Here is a 22,100-nt window from a genome sequence, read left to right as displayed (position 1 = left end):
ACAAACAGATCTATCTACCTATCTCTCTGTCTCTGTTAACGGGAACTTTTTACCTTCGCTCTTCCCGCCGGTTTACCTTTTGCACGTCGAGATAAGGTTACGTACCTCGCTACAGACCCGTGGTCCGCGAGTTTTTCCTTTGGCGAGAAGAAACGGAAACGCGGATACGGCGCGTAACCGCGGACACGTCGACGTTCGTATTGCAATAAAAGGCAGGGAATGAAACGGCGCCAGCTATAGCGACGAGGGTCGCCCGAGAGACACGTTTCGCATGAGGTACGTAGGCGTAAAGTTACTTCGAAACTTTATGGTGTACACTGCAATCGTGTGCCCACGTCGCGAGCCATGTCCTTCTCGAGGAGCCGCGTTCAACTTTACGCCACGCTAACAAGAACAAGGAACATCAACCGCTTGACAATTTCCGATTACGATGAAACTTGGCACACGGAAACGAATAGGCCATTGGAAAATGTTAAAGCCATACTTTTATCATTGATCGGCATTCGTGTTCAACGGGTGTTAAATCCACAACTGCTCTTAAAGGACAGTTTGAAATCCCTCTTGACAGCAGCTTCAGCAAAAATCGTATTAGTTACAGTTATCGAGGTATAAAATGAAATGTTTCGCAAAGAACAAACGATTAATCGTAAATTTCCATGCGTTTCAATCGTTACGTATTGGCCGAATAAGTGTCGCTAACATCGGTGTAAAAGCGCAGCGTCGGGATTGAAGTTGCTCTGGAATCTCGCAGTCAAGCTGGCGCCAGCCAGTAACTTTATATCGATTCGAAGGCACGGCTTGTCGACTCGTGCAACGATTCCCTGTCGGGGATATTCGGCTGTGAGCCGGTTAGTCAAGCACCAAGAGCGAGTAGAGCACCGATGTATTTATATGACGCGCGAGAGGTATACATCTGTTTCCATCCGGGCACGTGTCCGGCACGAAATTAGAACGTTCCGTGGAAGCCGGGAAAAGGAGACGAAACCAGCCAAATCGAGCGTAGAGGGAAACGTGGAACGCATCTTGATTTTCCACCGTGCACCGACATTGCACGTTTTGCCTCAGCTTTTACCGATTTTCCCGATTCTCGAGCAGCAAGCGCTTCAATCTCGAATTTCGAATAACATACGAGCTGTGACAGTAAGCTGTGAAACAAGTACGCGAGGAAACAAAATTGTTCGAAGCAAAACGGTTTAAGCAACAGCCCTGACGTGAGCAGAATTCCGGTGAAAATGCCAGCTGGGCGTCGGCGCCGCGACGTCGTATGTCGCATGGCGCGTGGCGTGCGACGCGTCCTTGTTTCGCGAGACACGGTCGCGATTGCCCTCCGACTCATTCGACCAAAATTTCCATCTCGAATCTATTCTTTCCAACTCGTGCTTCGACAGCCTTCAAATATTATTATTGAGAGCCAACAGTTGAAATGATCATAGGAATTATGGAGCTATCTATGTCGAAAATGTATATCAGTAATAGCTTTGAATTTCGCTTCCGTGTCTCACAGTCATTATAAACGATCGCGTTTCAGATCGGCGAACGAGTCTAAGTCTACGTCTAGAATCTGAGCGTATGCGCGCGCATTTACCTTTCCCAGCGTCGCTAATTCTTTGTTTCGCTCGGGTAACCAGGTCTATCGCCAGGTGTTTCGCGGGTGGAATAGAAATGGACCAAGTATCGCGGGTTACGCGCGGTTGCACGCTCATGCCCTCGTGTTCGAACATGCTCGTGCGGGATTCGATGTATAAGCGAAGGCTTCGATCTTCTATCGAATTCGAGACACATCCTGAACCCCAAGGACACTTGCTGTATATGAAGAATTACTATTAATATTTTTAAGTAGTCTAGTTACAAGTTTTTCAATTCCACGATCTATTAACTGTATCGTTGATTGTCTACGTACCTTGTAACCCAGGGATCCTTGGTTTGAAGAATCAATTTCTAAAGCTCGCGTTTATATAAAATTATTATTACAAATCATTTTGGTCTTAAGACAAATCTACTTCTATTCTTCGAGAACTAGAAAACGCGAAGGCGGAATGGACAAATTGTCGCGAGCGATTCTCAGCCATCGTCCAGCTACACGTACGCGGGAGCTTTTAAATGTGCGTGTGGCGCCAGATGTCGCGCCTCGTAATCTTTAGACCAAACTTCACCCTCCCTATGCTCGCACCCTTCTCTTTCTCTCCCTCGTCCACGGTTGCTCGCTTCTTCTCGCTTTGTCTCATACGCTGGCAAACATTCGAGAACGCAGTACCATACCCACTCCACACCAGCCGGTCGTATCGTGTTTCATAGTCGCAACATTTTACGCGGGACTGCTTCGCGAATTCGATTGGCTTTTCTCTTCGCAGCGTTACGAATTGGAAAATTCAAAATGTCCGGGTAAACGACAGGCAACCCTCTCTTGGGGAAGTCCCGCAACCGGCGCAGCCGACGATATTTGGAGCTTTGTGGAAACGTAGTTGAAGCGATGCCAATAACACGACTATTCTTCGATTCAGCGATGAAACAGTCCTAGTACCTGTAAAGAAATTGTAGTTAAATTCGACGCGATAACGTCTCATAAATAGATGAAGTTAGGAGTCATCCTGGTAACTGTTTACATTTCCTTGGCTCAAGCGTAGCCAGTCGTAAACTTCCGCGTGTATGGGTCGAATTTAGGGCGTGGTTTACGATGGGGATGCCCGGAACGTGCTATTTTTTGGGAACATCTGCTAGCAATACTAATACTTCAGTCGACTAATTAAGGTAGGGATTAAGGCTCGGTGTTGTATCCCATTCGTTGTCCTCTTTGAGCGGCCCGTTTGAGTTCCGATCAGTTTTGACAATAAATTCTCTAACTGTGCCTCGCATATTAATAATTGAAGGCCCGAATTTCGAGCATTAGGTAAGGCTCTACCATACCTGGAATGTTCGAAATACTGGTAATTTCCATAAGACTCCTGCGAGTCTGTATTTGCGGTTACTTCGTATACCTGCGAAGGTAAACGACTGCTTATTCCTGGAGTACGAAAATTATTGCACCTCGGGAACGAGGTCGGATGGGAGACACGTTTGTACGAACATTTCTTCATTGTTTTTCTGTCCTCGATCGAGCACTGAAATAACAAACTGCTATCACCTTTTGGAAACAGGTAAAATAAGAATCAATGAGGAATGCAGCACCCGACCTTAGTATTCGAGGGTTAATAGGAACTGTTACTGCCCTCGCAGTTCGTTTACTTTCTTTTGTCCCATTACACGAGCAAATCCGTCCCGTCGTGGCCGCACCGTGCGACGGGTAAATCGCGACAACGGCTCGACGAATCGCAATACAAAGGGCAAGGTGCGCAAAGAGCGGGGCAATTATGCGGACAGAGGTACAGGTAGAAGATCAGCCTGTTCTTGGAGCCAGAGGGTATCGGTTACACTGCGAACAATGACTCTGCTGGCTGTATTTGGGGTATCGGTGACACCGTATACAATTCCTTTACCACCTGGGTCATCGAACCGTCGTTCGGACACCGCTACTATAACCTCGAGGACCTCTGGCACCTGGGTGTTTCATTTCTGGCGCACTGGGTACCTCGGAAGCATCGGCTCGTCTACTCGTTTACCATCGAGCAGCACAAAGATTCCGTAACTGTAGCGGTAGTTTACTCGCGGTGGTCGAACCCGTAAACAAAGCTGTGATAAAATTCATTTTTTCGGGATTATGATAAATTTAGTATGATAATAAAACCTGAAACGGTACTGGTTGGCGCAACAGTGGAATTAATGCGAAACGGAGCGAGGTGACGCTAGGTTGCACGATTCTCTTCGATATCGTGACGGATCGATGAAATTTGACTTGAAGCATCGACGCAGGATGGGTGACGGAGGCTAAGGTAGAATACCAGGCAGAAAGATCTGGGCAGGTGAGAGGCCCTGGGTTCTTTCCTTGCGACCTCGCATAAATCAGACCTGCGCCAAGGGACTCGTTACGCTCGCACACTCTCGCACCACCCGCACGCTTGGCATTCGTAAATTTTCCTCGACGAACAATACGGTCTTGATGCGACCAGGGTTGTAAAGGGTCGGCTCTCGTCGAGCTTTGTAACCGATACCCTAAACCTATTCGTATTTTCTCGTACACCTGTCCGAGTCGTCTACGTCTCGGCCAACCGAGACGAATATCCCGTCGTAGCCGCGGTTGCATAGCTTTTCGAGACGAGCCCCAGCCGACAACGCCGTTCCTCCGAAAGTAAAGTCGGTCGTCGTAGTGCTTCGATGGGCGTCGAACGATTTCAGAGCGTTAAAAATAATTCAACGAGACCCACTCGCCGTGACGGTTCCGTTCGGAGTTATTCCAAGATAGGACACTTTTCTAGGGCCTCGTCAGAGCCTCGAGGAGAAAGAAATTGCTGGATTAACGGATTGTTATTTTTATATATTTATAGAACGATGATTCAAAGGTTTAACCTGGAAGCTTAGACCTGACTTACCTGCTAACAATAAGTCGTCGCTGTACCTCGTGCATCGTTACGTTCGCTTAACAATTGTTCTTAGCACCACGGGTCGTACGATAATACGTTGCGGACCAGACCTAGCCTGCGGCCCATAGTTTACCGACCCCTGTGTCAAATATCCATCCAAAATAACCCATCGGACCGCTACGTGGCGACGAAACTACCATCGCTAGGACGTCCGCTTTGTGGCAGCCAACAAACCTGAAATAAATAACGAAACGAGTCCGGTAAACGTGAATTTTCCTATCGACTTTGCGGGAAAACCATTTGAATTTTCAGAATCCTAGCAAGATAATCGTCTCGAAGTCGTTAGCCTCCCATACCAAAAAGAATTCTGAAAGTGCAAAGGGTTAATCGAGTTCGATTGTACATTATTCATTGCTCTTGATTATCCATTATTCATTAATCGCGATTATGCATTATTCATTAATCATGATTACTGGTTATTCAGCAATCATAATCGTGGATTACATTTTGCCCCAACGCTGCGACGCGGGATGGAAGCGCGATTCGTTTTCCAAAGAGGGCAAATCGAGGACGGAATTGGGAGTATGGTGGAGACAGGTTGGACGACCGAGGATACAGGACGCGGGATGGGGAATGCAAAACGATAGACGGAGGCAGAGCTAAGGGTGCAGGCTGGAGAAGGGTCGACCGTGGCGAAGGGTGTGGCGGAGGGTAGAGAAATAAAGGCAATGAATGATGCCGCGCGGCAGGTGCATCGTGGCGTGTTTAACGAGTGGCCCGGTCCCAGGCTCCGGTGCACCTGTAACCTGTACCTTGGACCGAAGGAATCGACTCGAAGGAGCTCTCAGCGTCCTCTACGTTCTCCGCTTCGAATCCCTTTCGTCACTTTCAGACAGGATTATTGGATTCTATGAAAAACCTGGCGACGATGTTCCACAGCTTTCTCAGTCCATTTACTTGCTACCAATGATCGACATTTGTAATTAATACTTTGAAGACTTAAACGACGAATACTTATACTGCGTTACGCCTTTCTTTGGGTATTGAAGTGCCCTACTTTTCACAGTTCAATGGATAACAACGCGTGGGAGAATTCCGCGGTATCCAAGACGATTAATTAGCCTTGCTTCCAGTCGATTCAAAGACGACGGGAAGCAACGACGAAAAGGCTACGGGTGCAACCTCGTGTCGCGACTTTCGAGACGCTCGACTCTCGATAATGGTAAAAGCGAGAAATTAAGGAAACTGGTTCGACGGCCAGAGCGCCTACATTCGCTGCTACCGCCGGTAGAAGGTAATTGGCGCGCGATATTTCAAGGACCGTAAGTCAGGAAGCCGAAGCCCTCGAGGTTCGAGAACGTGAGAAATAAACGACGGTGTATACGCGCGAGATGAAATACGAGCGCAGTACGGCTGCGCTCGGAGAAAAGTCGTTTAAGAATGCTCTTAGGCCGTTCCACTCTTCCGCCCTCTCTCTGCCTCTCTCTCTACCTCATCTCGCTCTCGATCGACCCACCTGTTGAGTCCCGCCGAGGCTCGTTCCTTCCGTCGCGTCGCCGTCGCGACGTTCCTCTTCCAGCGTCTACCTCGGCCACCGTTTCGATCCAAAGCTTCTACTTGGTTGTATCTTGGAACAGATTTGAAATCTTTTTTAAATTTTTGCTTGGGACAAGTTTCTGAGATTAGAGTAATTAAGTATTTAGAATTAAAAAAACGTGACGAACCTTGGATATGCATTAGATTACTCAATTTTTCAACGCAGATAGAACTGTAGCTCTTTAACCTGATAGATGTTACAGGCAAATATAAAAATGTCTAATAAAGTAATTCGTCCCTAAAGAGGTTTAAACAAAGTTCCTCGGCGAGTGATCCGGGAAAATCCGAAAGGACTAAAAGCGTAGCAGGATTGTCGGTGGGGAATAACGGTGGATGGGCCCGAGCGAGTATCCTCGCAGCTGGTATCGTCCGTGCCCACGTAAACGGAAAAGTCTGGAGGCCAACGCGAGGCAGCGGTCCGCCAACGTGTACCACGGTAGTCGGTAAATGGTACTCTCGAGGGTCGAGTACGAAGCGATAAATAGAAGACGAGGTATCGGGTTGTTTGTCCGCTTAAATGCGTCGCGGCTATTCTCCAGCCGCTCCGAGGAGCGGTAACTCGAGTCCCGTACGTTTCCCACGGTTCGTCGGTGTAAATTTCATAGAAAAACACGAGTCGCGGACGAAATGTCGAACCTCCAGGTTTCATCGATAAAAGCCACGGCTTCGTCACCGAGTCCAAGTTCTGGTTGAACTCTCGGACATCGAGTATACAGGAAACTGAAGAAACCTATAAACACAGAAAATTCAAGGAATCACTGGGACGGTTAAAACACTTTAAAAACATTGCTAGAAATTTGGGATATACTTTGAACCCTATCTGGAACGCGTTCCTTCCCAGTTTTTCGTTAATTCAGTCAAACTTCTATCAGTGACCAGTGAATCGTGCCACGAGCTCGGTGATCGGTAGCCAATGAACCGTGCATTAACAGAGGTACCTTAAAATTATCCAAGTTACGCGACGCACGCCAATATCAGTGTGTCATTTGAACCCTTGAGAAGCCAGTTCGATGCTTGCGAAACTACCATCCGGAAGTCTCCGTTAGTATCCACCAAGAGCCAGGCTGTGAAAGCCTGGGATGTCCAAGTCGTCGATTTTTCGCGATCATCGAGTCCTGCGATCCTTAACGAACTCTGTCGCTACAGGGGACGCGATCGATCGCACGAAATTGAGAGAGTCCAGTACCGATCGCTACCGTCGGTTACCGAGCGATACCGAGATTCCTTCGTTCCATTATCGCATAGCTGCGTGGCAAGCGTGGGAGCCTTCGCCGATCTCTCCTCGGGCTTGAACAGCTACAAATTACTACTATAAACTTTTAATGCTGGCTCCCCACGGGCCAAAGCCCTCGAAAGCACGCGTATACCTCGTCGAATTCCAACGAACGCCGCCGGTTGCCGCCTCCAGCGTATTCGAACCTTTTCTATTTCGTCGAACGCGCTTGTCTCGAGATCTGCGAAAGAAGGAACGACGAGATGAAACTTGTCGGAAGCGTGGCGATCGATCCCTATCGAGTGGAACCGTCGTGGATCCGAGTCGACAGCGGCCGGAGAGCTGGCCGTTTTTGACAACGCCAGGTGCGAAAAGAGGCTTCGCGATCCACCGCCAAATAATTCGGCCGTCTCGATGACACGCACGCACGTTCTCTCGTTTCGCGTTGCCTTCGCCACCTGCCTGCTTCGCAGCCAGCGACCGTAATCGCGTAAATATGCCCAACCTTGACTCGAAGTGAAACTCGCCTCGAAGGGGACAGTTATCGGAAGAAATTCGGTCGCAGTTCCAGCCGCGTTCCTTTCCCAGATTGCCAATTTTTTCCTAGACCTTATCACGGACCCTAAAGCCTTGCACCTACAAGACCTCCGAAAGGTAAATCATCCAGGCCTCTTTCGATATCCGAGAGGGCCTGGTTAGACCGAAACCGATCGAATTTCACGAGCACGTCCAGGCACGCTTTGCCTCTCGAGACGCGAGATCGGTTCCCCTATCGTCTCCTCTTCGCATTTAAGCGAGCATTTTTAGCACAGATGCAACGACGCACGTATATCTGTCGATCTATCTGCCCGCGTATCCAACTGTCCCCCTTGGCAGGCGATGCGACCTACCATCCGGTCGCGGTAATTGAAAGAGCGCCCTCGTGTCCAGTGAGACAGAAGGCGAGCCGATGGCGGAAGCGTCATCGCGTTATCGGACGCCGTCTGGCCAATTTGCTCTCGTCTACGCGAAACCTGCTGCATCTGCAATAGAACTTCCTATTAACTATAGCTTATATTCCAAAGCAATCGGCATACCAGTTCTCTTACGTAGTTAACGATAGATGCTAACGTTAAATGTACCAAGCGGTGTTCTATATCGAGAGTTAGAATGTAAAAATAAAGAGCCTTTATCAACATTACATTTCCGTACGTTTCGCGTTAAAAAGCTAAAGAAAGCCATGCAGTGGACACTTCAAACGATAATCGCGATACTCCAGAACGGCATCGACACCGGCCATAATATTGAAATAATTCACGCAATATTTATACGGCCTTCAATGAAGAAACCTTTAAAAAAAAGATGATCGGAAAAAGATGCCCGAGGCGAGTTACCTCGAGAACCGACCACGTGGTAGCCACGGCAATTGCGTGGCAATCGAGTTAACGAGAAAGTGGCTATCGGCTAAAGGGATCAAGGGAGAAAGAAGACGAAACGAAACGGGACGTGCAGCGAAGGGGGAAGCGTATATCCAACGAAGAGAGAGGACATATGGCAAAGCTTTAATAATTGAAGCTGACACTGGCGCAGATGCGAACGCAGCCGCGCGGTCCGCCCATCAAATATTTAGAGATTATAAAGCACGCACATGCTGCTGTGACGTCCTTCGCGCGATTTCCACGTAAACGTACATCGGCGCATGCCTGCCTCTTTACCCCTTCACGCCCACACCTAGATACGATGAGTATCGTTTATTCATACGGTGAACATTTCTATTTTTAACAACGCGCGTTGATTGGAGTAAAATTGAAGAAAATCGTGACTGCCTGGCATGACGCTTCTCCTTATCGCCCTTCGATCGTCTCCTGTCCTCTCCCCTGCGATACGCGAAAGACGTCGCGACCCCTGCGCTACGTATGTCCTTCGGTAAGGGTCTACCTGTTCAAGTCTATAGGTTAATCGTATCGCAAGATGAAAGAAACGCGCGTCGAGGCGAAGGTAGGCGCGGGAATCGATAAGGTCTGGCTTCTCGTCTCTCGAATCCCGTGCGATAGAGCAATTAAATGGACGAGGACGACGAGGCTCGAAGAGGGTCGAGGAATAAGATTTATTAGCGCGCGACTCTGGCGGCCAAGAGGCAAAACGGCAGGTGTGTGTGCCGATAGTTACGACACTGGGGAGACTGACAAATCGCAACGCCCTCAGAGAGGAGCGTACCCTTGCCAAACTTGCCCGACAGGTTACTACCGTGTACACGCATGAGGAACACAGATTGCGTCCGGGCATCGCGATCACCTTCCAGGTAGAGAGCTTCTCGTCGGAGATGCCGCGACAGATCGCATCGAAGGTATCAAACCTCGAAGACGTCCATTTTGAATCGTGCGCTCTGCAACAACAAAAAACATTTAGAAACAAATTATCTTGGAATCGACTAACGGTTAACGTATACGATAGCTTTATACAGTAGTACACTAACCATAAACTTCTATCATCTCGCTCTTCTTCCCACCGACCAGATGTATGAAAATTGGTTTATGGCAAATGTTCTGACACCATATTATTTACGATAGCCATTCCAACGCGTTCATACACGCTGGCCTGGGTTTTCGCCTTACCCTCGACGTTGCTATACCGAAGAAAGCGAAAGTCTCTCGACAAGGCAATTAGTAAATATTCGTTAAGAATGCGGAAATACCGCTCGTTGGAGTTTCCGAATACGTACGGTTCGCGAGGGCGGTCGGCTGACATCCTTGGGAATTTCCTTGGGCTTTTTCGTCACATCTGGTCAACACACATCCCGACGAATCCGATGGCCTGCGCGCCTTTTCTCTTTAATACCCTTAACGCACCCCTATCCGTGCATATGTTTCGCAGATACCGGACGGACGTGTTTGCACCAGGGGTTCCAGATCCCTGCGAGTGCCCTCATTGTTCTTCGCAGGCCATTTTATTGGAACGCACAAATTTTGGCATCTAAGGCAATCAAACCGAGCACAAAACGAAATACAGACGGGCAAAATGGTAGAATCATTAATTACGAACGTGAATTCTCATAAGGATTACGAAACACTGTTTAACAAAATTTTTTATCCAGATAAGAATTTTGTCTATCTCTGTATTGCGGTCGTAACGACGAGTGCGTTGCGATAGGAAACTACTACCTGTCTGCCGTTTGAGTACAGTTGCACCAGAACTGATAGCGAGTACGATATCTTTCGGTCGTTGTACCTTATCGGGCGTATCGATCTCGACGATTGAAATTCGTATATGTGACTCTCCGCGAACGACACCGTAATTTGACGTTTTATCAAAACACAGCCTTGTTCCTTATTTCTAGTCTATATAATGTGCAGAATTAGATGAATTTGACCTGAATTGGGTCGAAGAATCGAAAACACAAAGTTGCAAAGGTACGATTAACCGATTGGATTAGACTCAGGCGCTGATCCTGCCGCTTGGCACGAAGATTACGATTTCGCTGAGTTCTTCAAGCAGATGTCGAACATACGTCGGTGGTGCGCAACCACGATCAGCACCACGACCGAGGAACCAGGACCTTCCGAAGGATTTTTGGGGTCGTAAATAGTCCAGCGGGGGTAGAAAGCAGACGGAGCCTTTGTCGTCCCGTGGGCAAGTACACGTGACGCTACGGCCGTAAAAACCATCCGCTAGACCGAGGGAGGTAAAGACGGTTTGGGGAAGGCGATGCAGAGAGAAGCCCCGGGGGGAGACGGGACGGTTTAACCACCTACGATCGTAAGTCGATCGTACGCTGGAAACGGAAAGTTTCGTTTGGTTCGCGGGCAACGACCGAAATACGAGGCCCACAGAGAGCAAAACAATGGGCAATAAGAGCAACGAGTTTGGAAATTCCGCAGGAACGGTATGGGTGATCTTCGACGTGGCTCTCCAGGCCTTTTATACAGCTGGGTACTCTTTAGAAAACTTTGGACATATGTTTCTATCGAACTACAAACAAACTAAGAATAGGATAGAAGTTCTTCTAGGTACGAAATAGTTGGAATATTTTCACCAACAAAAAATATATTAGCTATCGATACTCTAAGCTGATTTGTCGCAATAATCGTGTTCCTTCTTCCTTCGAGGAAGCGTCTAATTAAAGTGTTGGAATCCGAAAGATCCGAAATATGGTTTGGGAAAACCCCCGATCGGACTGAAACAGGCGCTAGCATCAGACTAATTAAAAAGGTAGAGAACGTTATGGATAAACGTCCCCATTGACCAAAGAGGGATTCTCGCACGGTGGTCGATGCGTGTCCCGTAAACTCGCGCGTAGCCTCGTGACGAGACGCGACGCGACCCGACGGCACGGTCCCGCGCGTTACGATCCTCCGCGGGTGGCTGCTGACTCGAAATCGAATCGAGAACGCTTAAGACACTCGCCGAAGCGAGGGGAAGAGAGGAATCGCAGCGAGAAAGCAGGAGGAAAGACGCTTGGGAGAACAGGGAAGATAAGAGAGAGGGAGAAAGATGAACGACTCGGAGAAGTCGAGTCAAACTCTCGGCCTGCTGGCGCCGTTCTGGCGGCCCCCGCTGCCTCTTGCCGCCAACAATGCGCGCCGCACACCTCTCCCCCGTTCCCGCCCCCTTGGCCTGCCACCGTCACCACCGTCAACGCCAACACCAACACCAACACCAACCGACCACCACCACCTCCGTACGCCATCATCAACGACGACACCGCTCTCGTGGGATCCTTTCTAACGAACCTCGTCCCGTTGAATCATGGACCGGACAACACGCTCGAGGCTCCTCCGTGTCGCGCTAGCCGATCGAGTTTCCGTGTGTGCAGAGAACGATGTTTCGCTGCCCGCGCCTTATCATAGCCTGTACCACGTAGGTTACCGCTCCCATTAGCTATAAAAATAAGTAATAAACCCATACCCACAATCTCGCCTACACTTACTTACACGGTTTTCAAAAATTAAGCCAGTTTTTGGTTCCGTTCCTTCTGGACACATTGCGAGTATGGTAGTCCATGGCATGTTGTTAATATCCAGCAATATAGGTTACTGCTACAACGTTGAAGTATTTGGTCCCCGCTCCTAAAAAATTGTACGGAAATCTGAGTAAATAATGATGGAAAGAAAAGTATTCATAAGTATCTTTGGTAAATAGTAGTCGATTACTCGCACATTTAACAGTACGTGCACGCTAGTAAACGAAACGACGCCCATCGCGTTGGTAGTGGTGTCCGTGCGCGGGTAGCCAATACAGCGGTGCGATAGCGTTGGTAGTGGTAAGAGGCAGCGAAGTCGCAGGCCAGTCGGGACTCCCTCGCACGCGTATCCGATGAAAGAGGCTCGAACGCACGAGGCGAGTCAGTACATCGTCGACCGCGATCGAGCGAGGATCCGCTGCGCTTCCGTGATCCTCGTCTTCAGTCTTTGGATTCGAGCCAACGTTGTCGCTCGCGGTCAGTTCTTCGAGTGTCTCTGAGTATTTTGGATTACCAATCGCAAGGATCGAACGCACCCCGTATAGAGAAATAAATCGGACAGGAATCGCTCGCTCGTTTTGAACCTGTCCGCTGCACGTGTCTCGTGGGGTTCAACTTATGAAACCAGTGCGTGTGAAGTGATCAAGAACCGAAGACTGTGTTAAATCAGCATCGTGGTGCGCGATAGCGCGCTTTAATCGCCATCCAACATGACCCATCACGTAGTGGAATCCACCTCCGAACTGTCCGCCCTAATGAAAGGTGAATATTTGAACAAACATAAAAGAAATCGCGCGGTAACGAGACTTAGGGATTTCATCCATCGATCGCAGTTTGCTGGATGGAATCTCGACGATCTCGATCTCTAAACCTCGTGGCAGAGACGGGCTAAACTTTACCCGGCTAACGAAACTCTGTATGGCAAGATATTCGGATAAGATTCCTCTCGTGTAAAGTGAATCATAAGCGAGATTGTATAATTCAGATTGTAATCTTAGACGTACGACTCGTTCAACTTGTTTAAAAAATGATTGCAATAAATTGATAGCTCTTGTACTTATCGCTGTCGATGCGTTAAACAATGCTTATGTATCGAGCCATACAGAGCAGCTCTGTTTATATTCCATTATTCGTAATTGTGATCTAGACGTTCGCCATCTCCGCCTCGTGGTTTGCGTCGATCCGATCCGATCGATCCCCAAAGTCGTAATCGCTGGTGACTGTGCTTCGACAAAAATTGTACGAAAAGCTACACCGTTTAGCGGGCGGTCAAAAAACACGAGGATATGTCATTGGTTGCTAGAAGTCGTCGGGTGAGGAGTGTAAGCGTTAGCGCGATAGGATCGCTGTTCGCTCGATTGATAGTCTGTCTGGTGGGAGTTGCGAAGAACGATAATTATTGTTATGAACGGCGCCAGCCGTCCCCGAGCCGAGAGATCGACTGGTTCAGCAGCACGAAGGAACGAAGTCGTGCGGCTGCGAGACGGACGACCACGGAGTCTGCTAGACTGACAGAGAGAAAGAGAGAAATTGCGTGCGTGTGTGTGTGTATGTGTGTGTGCATCGCTAGATATACATACGAGAAGCTGAGAGAGACCACAATCCGTAAGGAATGGTAAGTCGAGGGAGGAGAGAAGTGACGGCTGAGAAGGAGGATGCTAGAGAGAGACAGGGCGCGGCGGCGCCAGCGTGGGTTGCCGCACAGACGAGCCAGCAGGCGAACCGACTCGCACGGAACAAACGACCCCTTGACCAAACTCGAAACTCACCGTCTAATCGCCCGTCCACTGCGTTCCAAACTTTCTTTCACGCCGATCTCCCCTTTCACTGATATTTTTATCTTTAATCGCGATGATTGCATGGCTGCTCCAAAAATAGACGAACTCGCTCGTGAACAACTCTCTGCTACGCACTAAAACAGAACGAAAATGAAAAGATATGGAAAAGAATAAAGGAGTTGCATTAGGGTAAATAGAAGATTAAGATGATACCTCGTGATCAGAATTATCGGTACGCTACATAGATTCGAGAGCAATGGATGCGGCGCTACCCGATCTTGCTCTCCAAACACATTTTTCGTATTTTTCACAAGATATGTACGTACTTTCGTAGCGTGATCGTATCCGACGATTGACGGGAAAACGCTTCGCGATATAATCGAACACCTTTGGCCTTCGAGTAGCCCCAATAGTATGGAAACAATGACTAAGCGATTCGATTTCCGCGCGGCGAACATCCGATCGTCGTCGGTAACGGTATTGACACAACCAGGCTGCTCGATAAGGAAACTCGCGACCAAAAATGTTGAACTCCACGGTGGAGAAGGCATCAAGGTCCAACATTTTTTGATCTTTTGATAAGCAACTCCTGAAATTTAAATCAAAGCAGAGATTAATATCGAGTACCTTAGAGCATCGAGAAATAACTAGAGGGGGGCAAATTTTGTTCAAAAAGGAGGACGAATCGATAAATAAAGGTTGATTGTTATAAGGGGGTGTTCGTTGTCCGAAGGGAAACCCTCGGAATCGGTCTTCGGAACTCCGGAATTAAGATGGTTCCAGGAATGCGATTACCAGTTAAACCAGATTTTACCTTCACTGTCTCTCGAACGTAATCGATACTCTATTGTGCGTGGCACAGGTACGCACAGGTAGGAAGACGACGAAAGGAATGGAGCGAGGAGGGCAGGGGGAAGGGACGAAGGGTGCTGCGGTAAGCGCCGAACCTTCCACCCACCTGTGCGCAAAGTCGCACCTGCTACCTGAACCGGACCTCTTCCGTTGGACCTGTAGTCTTTCGCGGCCAACCTTCGCAGCCACCTTCCTTTCCTTAATTTTTTCCCTCTCGCTGGGCACACATCTTCTTCTCCCTTTCTCACTCCCTCAGCTATCCCTCTTCTTTTTGATATCGATGGTGCGGACCAACGATCGAGCAAGATTCTTATCTAAACATACATTGCAAACAATAAGTAGAATAACAAGTAATTACTTTGTTCAGTCACGTGTCAAAGCGAGACACTTCGCAGTAATTAAAAAAATGAATAGACCGGATAAACGTCGCGAATAGATTGCTATACATGCTCGAAACGGCGTCTATCGCGAGATCGTCGTCAAAGGTCGAAAGTCAAGGTCGAAGGAGGAGTCTCCTTATCGTAGCGAACGATTCGGCATCTTTTGCTGCGCCACCATGATTATCAGTACGCACGCACTCTCAGTTCATTCAGAAGCGGTTTCGCGCAAGGCGAATCGGTTCGCGTATCCGCGACTAGCCGATATCCCACTCGCGGTCACAGCTACGCTATCGATATTCTTGGAACGTGCGTCTGTCGTGTTCGCGTTTACGTTTGCGGGACAAATATTTGTACGACTCGTGTCGGGAGCATTCTTATTTCCAAGAGATAGAACGCTCGTCCGATGATCATCTCGTCAAGTCGCATCACGGTGCAACTAAGATTGCCGATTGCACTAAGTCTGAAAAAAAAATAGTAAACGTCCGTTTTTAAGTATTTCTACACGACTAAAAACGAGGGGAACGTGGACAGTGATGCGACTTATAGAATGAAACTACTTTTCACGCGAAATGAATAAGAATTAGTAATGATAAACGAAATAAAATTTGTCCATTTCTGGTTGGTGCGAATCGCCAGTCTAACGGAGCGAAGGCGTTCATCTAATCGACGGGTCGAGAAAAGCAGCGAAGTCGCGACGCTGTCGCAACCAATGATATCGATTTAAACTCGTGCGTGGACCATCTGGCCAGCGGCGTCTCCTCCTCCTCCTCGTATCCGTTCTCGTCTTTCGCCTCCGCCGCGCTTTTCACCGGGGCCGACTCTTCCTCCTCGGGGTCAAAGCGATACGACGCTCCGCTGCTCGTTTTCCTCTTCCGCGAGCGCGCGTGCAGCGGAACAAGGGAATAGAGCCGAGAATCGGAGATCGACTGCATTCCAAAGGGTTTCAAACTCCCGCAATTTTGATTACTCGCGTTTTCCTGGTTGATCTTTATTCGTACCTGCAAGGAAAGATGGGTGAGAATGAAAAAAAAAAAGTTGCAAGTCACGCGTGACACACATGTGGCATAATCATGCATAATACGAACGATTGGTTACGGAATGATAATGTATCGAAGAAGAAGATACCTAATTTGCGTACTAAAATTGCCCAACTGTTACTTTTTAGCTACGATTGTTCTTTTTTGTATTGTACAAAATATTGTACCATTTTGATCGTATTGTTTTATCTACTATCGTTAATAGATAAATAGAAATCAGGGGACACAAATAGAATTCTCACGAAACACTTGAATGCACGATAATCGTTTTAGAGTACCAATCATTAAATTTACGATCCGCGATCTATCATTTGTAAAACGAGATCGCCAGAAAGATAAGATCACTCGAGTAAAGAAAGAACGAACAGTCCCGGATTAAGAGGAATACGGTGTTGCAACGGAGTAGAATGTGAACAACGGTGAGTAATTTTGCCTATAGCGCCTGAGTGTAACGTCTGACCCCATACGCCTCCGCGGGTCTTTTTCTACTTGCACTACTATGCATACTAAGTGCTCGAAAGATTTAAATAATTTAGAAAAATCAGTAGGATTAGTAGTCGATCATACATTTACTATTAGTTTCTGAACTACTTTAATCTAGAAGATATTTGAAAGATGCAGCTACGCCTTAGAAAAGATAGCGGACTATTTATTGTTTATTTCTTTACACAAAAGCGATAACTTGTCAGAAGTTACGCCTTCGTATCGCATACTTCCGGTTACTAGACTTCCCAGGAGTATCGCAGCGATCGATACGCCGTGCCTCTTGGCGCCGATGTTTCTTTTGATTCCAAGAGATAGAAAGAGGCAGAGGGAGAGAGATTGGCATCCGCTGTATGCGTCTACGCGTCTCCGAATGCGACTCGTTGGTCCTTCTCCCCTTTTTCTCGTTCCCGCGTCGGTCGACGTCGTTTATTTATAATCACCGCGAAAGTTGGCCGCGGTTCCTTCTCCTTCTTATTTCGAGACTGTTGAATCCACAAATGCTACATTCGACTATTTCTGGAGCGTAAGGACGCTCGACGAGGGAAGTGAACGGTGTTGACAGTTTCCGTGGACCGACTACGTCGTCTATGAGCAGATACGAGCAAAATTCTTGTCTTTATAAGATTTTCGAATAGTAAATAAAAGATAAACCACATCCGTTGCGTTATTCGTTCGATAACGGTTCTCAACGTCAGCACGTGCTCCTGTCGTCATCCACCTCGTGTCTTCATTTTTCCCCATCGATGCTGATGTAACTCCTGTGTTCCAACTCATTGGTTATCCGAATCTGCTACAGAAATATTGGTATATACCATCCATCCCGTGTATGTTCGCGAAACAATTTTTCGACAATGGCGACAAAAGAAGGGCATCTCTTTCGCGGACGCTTTCTCGAACTTATCGCGGGGCCAAACTTTCGCTTGTTAGTCTACCAGTTGTCCCAAGAAGTCGATGACTCAATATCAGTGGTACCGCCTTTCATAATTATCTCACGATTCACCTCCGAGATTAGCCAGATCTGATCTCTTATTCAAACCTACAATCTAAAGCGCCAAGCTAGCTCATGCTGACCCTATTAACCCTTAGACAACCGCGCGGTGTCCATCGGGAACCTCAACCTTGTTATTTCGTTTATAACTCATCAACTTAATTGGATTAAAGCGTACCACTTTAAGTGGCCCACTTCTTTAAACTCTTCGAAAAAAAAGGAAACGCAATTGCTTAAAAGAGTGTCGTAGATCAAGGTTCTTTGTGCTTATCAATTTTGTTCCGTCTCTAAATGAAATAAATAAACAAGCTGTGGAGTTGGGATTACGCGAAGACCAGGTAGAAACGAAGGATGCGGGTCGAAACGAAGGAATGCAACCGCGAACGTATGGCGTCTGTCACGGGTGTCTGTTGGTTCGTTTCCGACGAAACGATCGAAGATATCCAGCCGCATGGCGGTAGGATGCGCGCCTTCGCGCGAGTTTACACAGATGTTCACGGTTATTTCGGTTTGTTTGAACAATTGCCGAACGGGACGACAAAGGTGGCAGCGAGAGATATTCGCGAGCGTAATCCAGAAACACACACGTGTCCTTTCCATCCGCGTCAGCCGGATCCCATTGAAATAGACCGGTTTTCTCCCACGATTTAACCACGATTTAACATTTCGCGCTCTAATCATGGGGCAAATCTCGATCACAGTTTTTGGAGAATCCTAGACTTGGAGAGATTCAATGTCTGTCTTGGAACATTTCATAACTTCAGTTGTACTATTTCGTTGTAATAGGTGTTCAAAATATCGCCAAAAAAGTAAGTCATCGTTGCCTTTTCGGGACCTCGTCGCGAATCGATTTACTTTGAAAACAGCGCGATACCGAGGACTGCGTCAAGAGATAACGATTAACACACCTGGTGACAACGTAAGCCGCGTCTAAAGAGCGCTTATCACCGCCTTGATAAGCATTCTATGCTTTCGATATCGAGCATCTGCTTTCTCGTCGGACAAATCGGTGGGAAAAGAGACGGGTGCGCGTGTACCTGTAATCCAGGGATGGGCAAAATTCTTATCTGAATCAACATTTGAAATCACTTCGTCCGAAATAAATGTAATTATCGGACTTTCCACCGGGAGCTATATTTGTCCCGCGTAACAAGTTTATCTGTTCAATTATGAAATAGCATCTTTTAGATTATGTGTAGAAATTAATTTTGTGCCTTTCTATAGTAAACCTACCATTTATTTAAAAAGGCAGACTAACATTTCTGTTTTGACTACACTTATTGTAAATATTGGTATAAAGGCACCGAATTAAGTTTACACCTTAGAACGTAAAGCAGTTCCCTCGTGCCCCTCGATCAAGGGGCAACAACGACGACGACGACAAACAGTCGAGGATCGAATCGTCGGCGTCGACGAGATATCGCGGCACTTCGAGGTCGAGAGTCACGTTGGCATCGATGCAGCCAGCAGGGAGGAGAACGGATTTGAGCCGTAGAATCGTAGACGCATGCCGTCTCCGCGTCCGTCCGTCTCCGCAAAAGGCAACAAAACGAGAACACCGACGCCGGGAGCAGCGGTTGGCGCCAGCGCCATGTGGTCTTCGTTCCCCTCCGCGCTTCGTTCTCCTATCGTTTAAATGGACGGGGACGAATCGAGATAGCCCGTCGCTACTTACACTTCCAAGACAACGCACGCTGCGCGATGCGACGCGACGACTGACTACAGGTCAACGGATAAACGTTCCTCTCCTCTCTCTTCGATCGCGATCGAGGAACTGGAACGCGACGGGTGCGTCGCGTGCTGGCCACTCCAATAAGAACTCATCTGTCGATACCTAAGCGAACAAAAACAAATTAATATAATTGGAAACAATGATTGAGGTGTAAACTAAATTCGATTAGAACCTTAATAATAGAACTGTTACAATTGTGGGTCAATTCTTATTGTGTAAACCGTAGTAAGTAATACAACAAGGGTTTACCAAAGAAAGAAAGGAGCCTTCTATAACAAAATTCTATCCAAAATGAAACGTCACAGGCTCGTGCGTCGACCCATTAAGTTATCGACCCTAACTACGATTAATGGGGTCCACTCTATAGGTGGTGAGATTAAAAAACCGATGGATAGACTTTCGTAACATTGATTCTAGTCGACGTGAGCGAACGAAAGAGATTGCGCGTTAAGCAACAAATAACAAACGCGAGCAATCCGATGAGGAGAGCGAAACCGATAACGTGGATAAAAGGTAGGGAGGGAGATAGAACGAGGGACACGGAAAGAGAAGAGGGTTACGCGTATTATAATCTCGGGCCAGACCTGTGCGCCAGATGGTACCAGTCGGATGACGCACCGAACCTGAAAACATCCTGTCTCCTCGGCGATACGAGGCGAGACGAAGCGAAACGAAATCATCTCGACCACGGAATCACATCAAAAATAGCACCGTCGCGTACACTGTTCCTACTACTCGTGATACGTCTGGCTTCCTCGCCGCTTAATAGTCAGGAAACGACAGGTGTTTTTGTTTTTCACCTAGAAGCATACAAAGTTTGACGTTAGATCTTTGATACATTATCTATATTTTCACCTTCGGTCGGGTTCATGGTTGTATCGGTTATTTCAGAAACACCACCCTTGTAAGTCCTGGTACCTCACCCTAAATAGCGATGCGTATATTTCTAGCACTCACGCACGATTGTTTTTGTTTCCGTTTCAGCCGGTGTCATGGCTGGATCCGACAGGGATGCAGGCTTCTGCAGCGGAGGCGACGAGGACGACATGTCTGGCCTGCACTCGCCGAGCGCCTCGGAGGACAGCGTGGAAGTGCAAGTGATGCCGATATCCTTGAGAAACAAGAGGAAACTGGCCGAGCCAAGGAAGATTCAGGAACCAAACACAGCCCCCCTGAAAAAGAGAAGATTTGAGCAAATCGAGGAGACGGTCGTGGCAGACGAAGAGGTACCCAGAACGGCGCGATCGCCCAGTCCGTTTCGACCGTGGAGCAGTTCAAGAAAGAGCGTCGATTCAAAAGTCTCGTCATCGATTCGAACGGAACAAGCTACAGTTGTGCAGTCGGATACCTTGCCATCGAAAGCCCTATCCTCTATAGAGTCCACTGTCTCGAGTCGCGTTCGCGACAACGGCCACGAGGACGATCGCAACCGTCTGATCATCGTCAATGACACTCAGAGGAAACTCGAGGAAAGCTTCGAATCTCGAAGCGAGTCACAACGTCGAGACGATCTGCCATCTAGACTGCGACAGTCCACGCAAAATCGTCTACCTCGAACCGAAAGGCGGGAACCCTCCCGTCAGAACTTCGACTCAACGATGGTCGCCAGCTTAGCTTCGGCGCCCGTACCATCCGTAACGTCGACATCGACGCCTCGATTACAGGAAGAACCCTTGGCACTCGTCCTGAGGGGAGAAATAGGCACTAGGGTACCCTCCCATCCAGCGGTAAACGGCAGCTACGAGAGAACGTGCTCGTACTCCGTGGAGCACGCCTCATCGTCGTCCTCTTCCTCGTCCTCCTCTTCCTCGACGTCGTCTTCGTCGTCCTCCTTGCTACTCAACCGTCAAGAAAATCATCGATCGGGCACGAATGGTTGCAGTTCCTCTCAGACGATGATGACAACATCAACAACGGCGGGCCCTCAAACTGGCCATCCGAGGCAACAACATACGGCTGTGGGTCAGCAAAGGAACTACAAGAACATGACTCGCGAGAGGAGAATAGAGGCGAACGCCAGAGAAAGAACGAGGGTGCACACGATAAGCGCCGCGTTCGACACCCTTAGGCGTGCCATTCCCGCCTACTCTCACAATCAAAAGCTCTCGAAACTGTCCGTGCTGAGGATCGCCTGCAGTTACATCATGACGCTGGGCAAGATAGTCAACACTCCCGAAGGAGAGGCAACGAACAGCGCACCGTTGGGGGCATGCGTGGATCTCGTATCGAGAACAATTCAAACGGAGGGCAAGCTTCGAAAGAGGAAGGAAGACTGAAACCATCCGCCCACGCGGTCGGGAGATAATCGCCCGACAACTGCAACGTACAAATTAACGCGCACCGCCGACGCTGTCGCGGGCAGTATCCTCTAAAGGCCCGTGTTCACGTGACATTAAAGTCATGGACGGTTAGGCAATTCGAAGTCACGACAGTACGACTGTATATTTTGTCGTCGTTTCGAGGCTGGTCCCTATCGCAGCATTCGTCCTTAGAGTTGTGCTGAAATACAAATAAATTGGGAAATATAATTGGGTTACATTGTAATTCGCGTTACTTAAGTAATGGGGTTACTTTGGAAATGTCAGGAAACGTTTTGAACGTCCCGTGAACACGCAACTTAATTCACCGGTCCTCGACAACCGATT

At 48.1% G+C, this 22,100-nt stretch overlaps 1 protein-coding gene and 4 long non-coding RNA genes across 6 annotated transcripts; 1 reads left to right on the top strand and 4 right to left on the bottom strand.

Annotated features, from left to right (window-relative positions):
• Positions 1 to 471: 471 nt before the first annotated feature.
• LOC128892016 (uncharacterized) lies at positions 472 to 3,639 on the bottom strand. The gene is made up of 3 exons (XR_008460991.1): positions 3,171 to 3,639; positions 2,905 to 3,098; positions 472 to 2,521 (listed from the first exon to the last, which is right to left on the bottom strand). It is a non-coding gene; the product is annotated as an uncharacterized LOC128892016 (long non-coding RNA).
• A 2-nt stretch (positions 3,640 to 3,641) lies between these two features.
• Positions 3,642 to 12,125, bottom strand: LOC128892015 (uncharacterized). Its single transcript, XR_008460990.1, has 7 exons — positions 11,973 to 12,125; positions 7,418 to 8,285; positions 6,859 to 7,346; positions 6,179 to 6,780; positions 5,971 to 6,081; positions 4,464 to 4,688; positions 3,642 to 4,363 (listed from the first exon to the last, which is right to left on the bottom strand). It is a non-coding gene; the product is annotated as an uncharacterized LOC128892015 (long non-coding RNA).
• A 50-nt stretch (positions 12,126 to 12,175) lies between these two features.
• LOC128892018 (uncharacterized) lies at positions 12,176 to 15,158 on the bottom strand. Its single transcript, XR_008460994.1, has 5 exons — positions 14,939 to 15,158; positions 14,194 to 14,569; positions 13,972 to 14,114; positions 12,399 to 12,954; positions 12,176 to 12,308 (listed from the first exon to the last, which is right to left on the bottom strand). It is a non-coding gene; the product is annotated as an uncharacterized LOC128892018 (long non-coding RNA).
• Positions 12,822 to 22,033, top strand: LOC128892007 (uncharacterized protein DDB_G0271670-like). Its single transcript, XM_054152040.1, has 2 exons — positions 12,822 to 12,964; positions 20,440 to 22,033. The coding sequence occupies exons 1-2, from the start codon at positions 12,913 to 12,915 to the stop codon at positions 21,729 to 21,731; spliced, it is 1,344 nt and encodes a 447-aa protein (XP_054008015.1). The 5' UTR covers positions 12,822 to 12,912; the 3' UTR covers positions 21,732 to 22,033.
• On the bottom strand, positions 15,370 to 20,548 carry LOC128892012 (uncharacterized). 2 transcript variants are annotated; one of them, XR_008460988.1, is made up of 4 exons: positions 20,413 to 20,548; positions 20,040 to 20,255; positions 19,399 to 19,557; positions 15,370 to 17,522 (listed from the first exon to the last, which is right to left on the bottom strand). It is a non-coding gene; the product is annotated as an uncharacterized LOC128892012 (long non-coding RNA). The 2 variants fall into 2 exon arrangements; XR_008460987.1 differs by lacking the exon at positions 15,370 to 17,522 and having other exon boundaries at positions 18,795 to 19,557.
• Positions 22,034 to 22,100: the final 67 nt, after the last annotated feature.

The sequence above is a fragment of the Hylaeus anthracinus genome, unplaced genomic scaffold, assembly GCF_026225885.1.
Source record: "Hylaeus anthracinus isolate JK02 unplaced genomic scaffold, UHH_iyHylAnth1.0_haploid 12002, whole genome shotgun sequence".
NCBI classification, from domain to species: Eukaryota; Metazoa; Arthropoda; class Insecta; order Hymenoptera; family Colletidae; genus Hylaeus; species Hylaeus anthracinus.
Note: the sequence above shows the minus strand (reverse complement) of the source record. Positions and strands in the feature narration are given on the sequence as shown.